The 8,238-nt window shown below is 42.5% G+C and overlaps 1 protein-coding gene across 1 annotated transcript; it reads right to left on the bottom strand.

Moving 5' to 3' along the window:
• Nucleotides 1-408: 408 nt before the first annotated feature.
• Nucleotides 409-7,864, bottom strand: LOC311108440 (snake venom 5'-nucleotidase-like). The gene is made up of 9 exons (XM_084151063.1): nucleotides 7,453-7,864; nucleotides 6,184-6,406; nucleotides 5,692-5,880; nucleotides 4,543-4,740; nucleotides 3,527-3,681; nucleotides 3,323-3,431; nucleotides 2,985-3,134; nucleotides 1,169-1,369; nucleotides 409-828 (listed from the first exon to the last, which is right to left on the bottom strand). The coding sequence occupies exons 1-9, from the start codon at nucleotides 7,843-7,845 to the stop codon at nucleotides 662-664; spliced, it is 1,785 nt and encodes a 594-aa protein (XP_084007189.1). The 5' UTR covers nucleotides 7,846-7,864; the 3' UTR covers nucleotides 409-661.
• Between the last annotated feature and the right edge of the window lie 374 nt (nucleotides 7,865-8,238).

The raw sequence follows: 8,238 nt of genomic DNA, 5'->3' as shown, positions 1-8,238 counted from the left end.
CCAAAAGAGCTTCAAAATATTCACGACGCTATTATGAAGCTCTGCGTTTGTATATCCTATCCCATAAACTGAGGGCTCTATTCTATCTGTATCATGGAAATTCAGTGTTACAGCATAATTGACATTTAAAGGCAATGGTCCCCCATTAGCGGAGACTGCATATGTCAGCTCAATCGGAAATAACCATTAAATTTCTATCGCAAAATCTGTAAAGCTTCAGCGACACAGATTGAATAGAGTCCTAATGCTGGTTAAGCAGGCTCTGCCCAGGGCACACACTTAAACAAGCAGCGGTCATCTGTTTCCATCTCTGTTTGAGCATAAACATTCATTTGCTTATGCTGGTTTTCTATGAGGTACTCTAACTGGATTTCAGAACAAGAGCTTGACAGCAACTACTGTACATGAGAGACTTAACAGTGCATAATTTATAGTTTTAGCCATAGGAAAATACATTTACAGTATTTTCCCTGAAGTTTCAATAGCGAATTTTATATCAAACTGCAGTATTTATAAGGAAAAATCTGAGAGCATTGGTGAAATATCCATTCACAATATCCCTGTTCAATTTGTGCTCAACTAGAGTTGAGCTCTTCCCTTGAATGCTGAGAAGAACATATCCAATGTTGAGCTTTGCATCATGATTGCAGCCAGGAATCTCTCATAGTCTCCCAGACAGAGCCATCACTAGCCCCAGCATGATTAACAGAGCCATGTGTCCAGGTCCTCCTGAAGCTGAGTTGGAAATCTTGATACGTCCCTCTACAGCCGGGTGCACCTTCTTCCTCTCAGCAATGTAGCTGGCCACCACCGATATGTCCATGTCACCTGAAAGAGAAACAGACACAGATAGTTTATGTGATGTTAAGAAAACTTAAATTTTCAACCCTTATGCAACAGTTCACCAACATTGCTTGGTCTTATAAGTAATGGTTGTACAACAGAAAATGCCTAAAGGGTTCCTGTTCATAAGGAAGTTGTGAGTCTGCAGAGGAGCTCACCCATAGAGATAGATTGTCTGCGTCGCAAATGGCACTCTTTCCTGTTTCCTATTTAGTGCACTACTTTTGACCATTGCCCTGTTCAAAAGTAGTGCACTATACAGGGAATATGGTACCATCTGCGACACAACCATAGTGTTCTAATCTATTCAGTTCTGTGAGCTCACCGCTGTTATGTGCCAGGTTCTCCTCTTTGATCATGGAGAATCCATCTCCTCCTTCCACCAGGTATGAGGGCATGACCACCTTGTATAGCCTGCTGTCGTCCAGAGGCTCATAGACAGGCACCCGGCAGTCCGTACAGAGCACACTGATACTCCTGGCACGCTCCCCATGGGGCCTCGACATATCATACTCTACATGAAATCCTATTGACATTATACAAGAGTGAAATAAAGTCAGTCCAAAACACAGCGGGAGACCAAACACCTGTCCTCATTCCTCTCCCTCATGCAGTTTCCTCAATCTGTTGCAGGACCTAATTTATATGTAACCAATATGTAACAAAAGTTAAATTCAATAAAGGTGCACAGGCTCTTGGGGATAGACAGCTACTAGACATACAGTGGCTTGCGAAAGTATTCACCCCCCTTGGCATTTTTCCTATTTTGTTGCCTTACAACCTGGAATTAAAGTAGATTTTTGGGGGGTTTGTATCATTTGATTTACACAACATGCCTACCACTTTGAAGATGCAAAATATTTTTTATTGTGAAACAAACAAAAAATAAGAAAACTTTCCTGAAAACTTGAGCGTGCATAACTATTCACCCCCCCCGGTCTTCATGGTGCCGCTTGCTTGGTGGTGTTGCAGACTCTGGGGCCTTTCAGAACAGGTGTATATATACTGAGATCATGTGACACTTAGATAGCACACAGGTGGACTTTATTTAACTAATTATGTGACTTCTGAAGGTAATTGGTTGCACCAGATCTTATTTAGGGGCTTCATAGCAAAGGGGGTAAATACATATGCACGCACCACTTTTCTGTTATTTATTTATTAGAACATTTTTTAACAAGTTATTTTTTTAATTTCACTTCACCAATTTGGACTATTTTGTGTATGTCCATTACATTAAATCCAAATAAAAATCAATTTAAATTACAGGTTGTAATGCAACAAAATAGGAAAAATGCCAAGGGGGAAGAATACTTTTGCAAGGCACTGAGTGTTCCACTTCAATCAGTGTAGATGAAGGGGAGGAGACGGGTTAAAGAAGGATTTTTAGGCCTTGAGACAATGGAAACATGGATTGTGTATGTGTGCCATTCAGAGGGTGAATGATCAAGACAGACTTAAGTGCCTTTGAATGGGGTCTGGTAGTAGGTGCCAGGCACACTGGTTTGTGTCAAGAACTGCAACGCTGCTGGGTTTTTCACGCTCAACAGTTTCCTGTGTGTATCAAGAATGATCTGTGGGGACTGTGGGGGAGTCTTGGATGGTTGAGGGGCAGCTCTCGCGGGGAATTGTGGGGGGATCTTGGATGGTTCGGGACCCCGATTCGACTGAGTGGGGGATCTGTCGACGTGCCCTTGGGCGGGGCGCTTGACCCTGGTTGCTCCTGTGGGTCGCTCTGGATGGGAGCTTCTGCTAGATGACAATGATATTACTGCACTGTCGGAGCTAGAAGCACAAGCATTTCGCTACACCCGCTATAGCATCTGCTAAACACGTGTATGTGACAAATAAAATTTGATTTCATTTTATTTGAATGTAATGTAAATGTTGAGCGGCTTCACTGCAGGTAGATTGTATGTTAAAAAAAAATTAAGATTGGTCCACCCCTCAAAGGACATCCAGCCAATTTGACACAACTGTAGGAAGCATTGGAGTCAACATTGGCCAGCATCCCTGTGGAATGCTTTGACACCTTGTAGTCCATTCCCAGACGAATTAGGCTGTTCTGAGGGTGTATGTGCCCCTGCATGATGTCATATTGTGACCCTCTGTACCAATGAAAATAAAACAGTGTCTGATACCTGATACTTGAAGGAATTCCCCTGTGTTCCCTCCATATCTCCTAACAGAGTGCTCAAAAGCCTTCCTCAGAGTGGATCCCTTCAGCTGAACCAGATCATAGGTGCCTCCAAACGGCAACACAGCAATGAGGTCTTCCATCGTGATGGAACCTAAGAAAAGACATTTCACTCAGTTTCCTCAGCCATTGTTGGAGTTTATTCTCTTTCTTAAACACACAGGGCCGGTTTCCTGGACACAGATTAAGACTAGTCCTGGAGAAATTGAAAAGGATGTTTAAGTCCAGGATTATGCTTAATCTGTGTCCAGGAAACGGACCCATAAAGGCACACACACTCACCATTTCGACTTCGTTCATCTATGGATGACCGTATCGCTCCCCCTTGGAGGATGCAGGAGCTAACATGGTTCCACTGAAGCTCATCTGCATATTTAATGTTGTGGTGTACCTACAGAGAAAAAACAGAGAGGATTTCATCAGTAGGCTACAGACTGGCCCATAAGTACCTGGTTTGGTTAGCTTTCCTGAATACTTCTAACTCACCATAGCGTCACAGATTAGATTTCCCAGGTTGCACTCACGGAACCTGCACTCTTCAAACGTTCCATTGAGATACACCAGGGTCTCCCCCACATACTGGGAGGAGTAATTTGCAAGGGCCTTTTTCCACTCGTTGACTTCAGCAAGAATACTGGGGTCTGACAAGACGAAATCATATGCAGTTACTATATACTCCATACAATATAAGAAGTCTAATGCGTGTGTACATTATAATGATCCTGATAGTGATAATAACAGTGTTGACGTTTTCAATAAGAAAAACTAGCAGATCGGTAACATGGTGAACTCATACTTATCATTGTCTTAAGATACAGTAACAGTGGACAGAGAGAGATACTACTGATATACTACAGTATAAATCAAGTATCACCATGCACTACAAGTATACAACTACTGTTTATCACCATGCACTACAAGTATACTAATATATTCCCATGCACTACATTCTACGCAGGAAACACTTATTATTTTCACAGTTATTTCACAAGTGATAATTTAACAACAGTCACAGCTGATGCAATCGGAAGTCCATTTCACTGTGTACGTCCCAAATGGCACCCTATTCTCTATGTGCCCGGGAAGTAGAACTACTTCCTTGACAGGACTAGAGGCAGAATTTATGTCCTTTGATTGGACATAAAACAGGCTACGTTGTTATGGAGTTTCTATGGTGCTGAGGTCAGAGGGAAACCTCTGGCGCTTTCATTTACATTTCCACTCTGTTGTTGATACTTGATTTCACTGTTGGATCACTTGTGAGGAGGGAAAACTGTGAAGACAGCCAGGGACACATGCATGTTCAGTTCTGGAATAAATCCACTGTAGGTTCCACAATTCCTTACAAAAACATATGACAGTTTTACCAGATGCAGGTGTTCTGAAGAAAGGGCGCCTATGGGTCCTGGTCAAAAGTTGTGCACTATATAGGGAATAGGGTGCCATTTAGGACACACTGACTCTCAACTTCCCCTCATGTTACTCAGCAGTACTGTACTCACCCTCTGGTACAGAGCTGTCCAGCAGGATGGGGTTGCCTGTTGACTGGAGCACGTTGCCAGTTTCGTCAAACGTCACCTTGAGGTAACCCAGATATTTCCCAAAGGCAAAGGCCTGCACCACAGGGACGTCCCGCCCATCATCTGACCTCACTATGACCGGGTAGGGACCTGCCGGGACCTCGGAGGAAGGCTGTTCTCCTAGAAACAGTGAATGTAAACAATGGAATTAATTAACATTGTTAATATCAGTCATAATTTGCATTGTAATCATGCGTAACAGCTTTGCAATTATACAACGCCTAAATGACTGTGGGGTGAATAAAGATTCAATACAGTCTTCTTGCATTGCTACTATCTGTGCTTTCCCACCACATCAATTAAAGCCTGAATTACACAGACAGGGCCTGTAGTTAAGTGAACTGTATAGGCCTCCATTCAAAGGGAATCCTTATAGCAATCACTTAATCCCTCTCTTAGTCCCTCCCTTAGTCACTTAGTCCTCTCTGGCTCAATTTAACCCACTCTCTTATTGAATGTGCATGCGTGGGAACCAGACAGTTTAATGGCCCTAACGAAACATTCCAACATGAATCATGGCTGCTGCTGTGGAAAAAGTGCTTAGCAGCACAGCTGAAGCTAACAAAGAGCGAGGCTATGACTGGCATCACCGGAGAGCAGATAAGAAAAGTGGCAGATACTCATCGTTTCAGCTTTTTAAAATTGCACTAACTAAGGATTAGGTGGTCTCAATCATAGGCCAAGAGCTGCTGGGGCATAAAATACATACATCTACTGCATGTGTAACAGAAACAGCATGGTGGGTTTGTTAGCTGAGCTATTAGTAGACCTACTTCCTTGACATAAAACATGCTCGTTGTTTTGAAGTTTCTACGGTGCTGAGGGAAACCTCTGGCGCTTACATTTACATTTCCAGTCTGTTTTTGTTACTTGATTTCACTTGTGAGGAGGAAAAAATGTGAAGACAGCCAGGGACCCAGGAACACATGCATGTTCAGTTCTGGAATAAATCAACTGTAGGCTCCTTACAAAAACTATGACAGTTTACCAGATGGTGTTCTGAAGAATTACAGTGGCTAGCTACTATGATTGTAAATAACTAAAGTAGTCTATAGTAAACATTAGGCACACCTGTGTACAGAAAAGTGTTACTGTGTCCTCCGATGACCACATCCACACCCTTTACCCTTCTGGCTATTTCTTTATCTGTAACGAAGCCAGAGTGACCAAGGGCGATGATCATGTTGACCCCCAAAGTGATTAGTTTGTCAACCTGGGGCTGGAGGGCATCAATCTCATCCTCAAACACTAAGTTAGGTCCTGCAACAGAAAAAAGGTTTTACACCAGGGAAATGCTCAAATGTAGCTACGTAGGGAAAGGCATTCTTAAAATCATATTTGCTCCAAGACAAAAATATGAAGCAAATATGAAGCAACCTGGACAGAGTGATCAATATGGATTATTGTGAGGAGAGAATGCATGAATATGAATAACAATGTAATAAACGAAGCTCAATAGAGGAAAAGAGGATAGAGGGATTTAGGGGAAGAGGAAGTGACTTTAACAGAGGAAGACAGATAAAGAGGAGCTAAAACTTCAATCAAAACCTCAATCAATTGTACCTGTTTGTGACAGAGCAGGAGTCTCCTTTGATGTGTATCCCACCACGCCCACTTTCTTAGAGTCCACATCAAATACCTTATAAGGGAAATAAAGGCCACTGATGTGTGGGGCTAGTGTGTCGTCTGCTTTGATGTTAGCACTGAGGACTGTGCACTTCACCTCCTGGAGAAACGGCTTGATAAGTCCCTCCACTTTATTGTCAAACTCGTGATTCCCCAGAGCCTATAAAGGTAGTTCAAAACCACAGGAGGCTGCTTAGGGGAGGACGGCTCATAATAATGGCTGAAACAGAGTAAATGGAATGGCATCAAACACATGGAAACCATGTGTTTGATGTATTTGATACAATTCCACCGATTCCGCTCCAGTCATTACCACAAGCCCATCCTCCCCAATTAAGGTGCCACCAACCTCCTGTGTAATCAAAACAAAGGTAAAAGTCATCCACAATATTTCACCTGTTAACAAAGTGTGCAACAAATCAGCCATACTGTTCAATAGTTATTGTGCTGCCAAGTTCATCTTAGAAAACAAACAGACATATTTGTAGATTAGTATATCTAATCGAATCGAATGAAATGTAATATTTGTCTTCATCTAATGTCTCTGCCACAGGCTTTGACCTCACCTTGTTAGCGAAGCCTAGGAGCAGAGGCTACATGTCTACTAACAACCGATGGAATGAAAAACATCTCTGTGATTGGACATATCTTGTATTTATACATTACTAATCAGTGTCCTCCTGGGGTAGGCTTCCTGACCATTATATGAAGATGCCTGGAATTATTCCCGGGCCAGTGTCCCACTGGGAATTGTAGTCCTTTTTTTAGTCAGGCTTTCAATTTAGGCTACTGCTGTTGAGAGTTTTATTGTAGAATGCACAACATAAAATTACAAAATGTGGTAGTGCATGGGCAGTTTTCCTCTTGCTATCTCATTCACTGACAGACCTTAGAGAGGTTTTTTATAAACTCTCAGAAATGTTCAGTAGATCAACTACCAGCCCATGTTAACTAGTTAGGCTAACCAGCTATCTAAATCGTGTAGTTATCATTGACAGATTGTGTGCCCAGAGTCCTCGAATGCCAGGGGGCCCCTATTGATTCTGTCACTCAGGTATGTTTCTAAGCCGATAAATTACATTATCTATCAGGACCTTTGCCACCCAGGAAATGTGTGTGACTGGACCTTCTCAAATAGTAGTTGAGTACCTGAACACTAGCCCATATTTATATTCATTCATATCCAACTAGGATTAAACGGTTTACCATTGCATCGTAGCCAAGTCTGTTCATAAAATGTGCAGCCTCTGCTCCCTTATAGACATTAAACCAAACGGTTCCTTGAAATTGATCGCCTGCATCCAGCAGCATCACATTTTTCTCTCGGCTCCGTATCTCCTGTATTTTCGTAAATCTCCGTGCCACCCCAGAAAAACACGGAGGCTTAGTGCATTTGCCGGAGTCCTTGTTTGTCTCCTCAACCCGTGCGTGGACATCGTTGGTATGAAGCAGCGTGAGTTCCCACTCTTCAGTACAAACATGACTACAGATGCTGAGGTAGAATAAAATACTAACTGTAAGTCGCTCTGGATAAGAGCGTCTGCTAAATGACTTAAATGTAAATGTAAATGTACACTTCACCAGTTCACGCACTCCCATTGTATCTGCTCGTTGACAGCGCAGTGTATTAGAACACTGAAGTTCACCCCTACTTTCACTCACTGACTGCACCAGAAGGCGTGGACACTGTTCTTCTCCAATCGGAGCATTTAACCCTCCCGTTGTCCTAGGGTCAAAATGACCCGCCACTGTGTTGAACCAACTTTATTTAATTTTTTATATTTTTGGGGATCATTTGTGAGAAGGAGGCAGTGAGACTTTAAAGAAAGTATCACTGCCTCCTTCTCACAAATGATCCAAAAAATATAAAAATTAAATAAAGTTGGTTCAACACAGTGGCGGGTCATATTGACCCTAGGACAACGGGAGGGTTAAAAGAGAGAGAGAGAGAGAGTAATATGGGCAAAAGAGGGCAATATGAGCCTTCCCATG

The sequence above is a fragment of the Coregonus lavaretus genome, assembly GCF_964263955.1.
Source record: "Coregonus lavaretus genome assembly, chromosome: 33".
Classification (NCBI taxonomy): domain Eukaryota; kingdom Metazoa; phylum Chordata; class Actinopteri; order Salmoniformes; family Salmonidae; genus Coregonus; species Coregonus lavaretus.
Note: the sequence above shows the minus strand (reverse complement) of the source record. Positions and strands in the feature narration are given on the sequence as shown.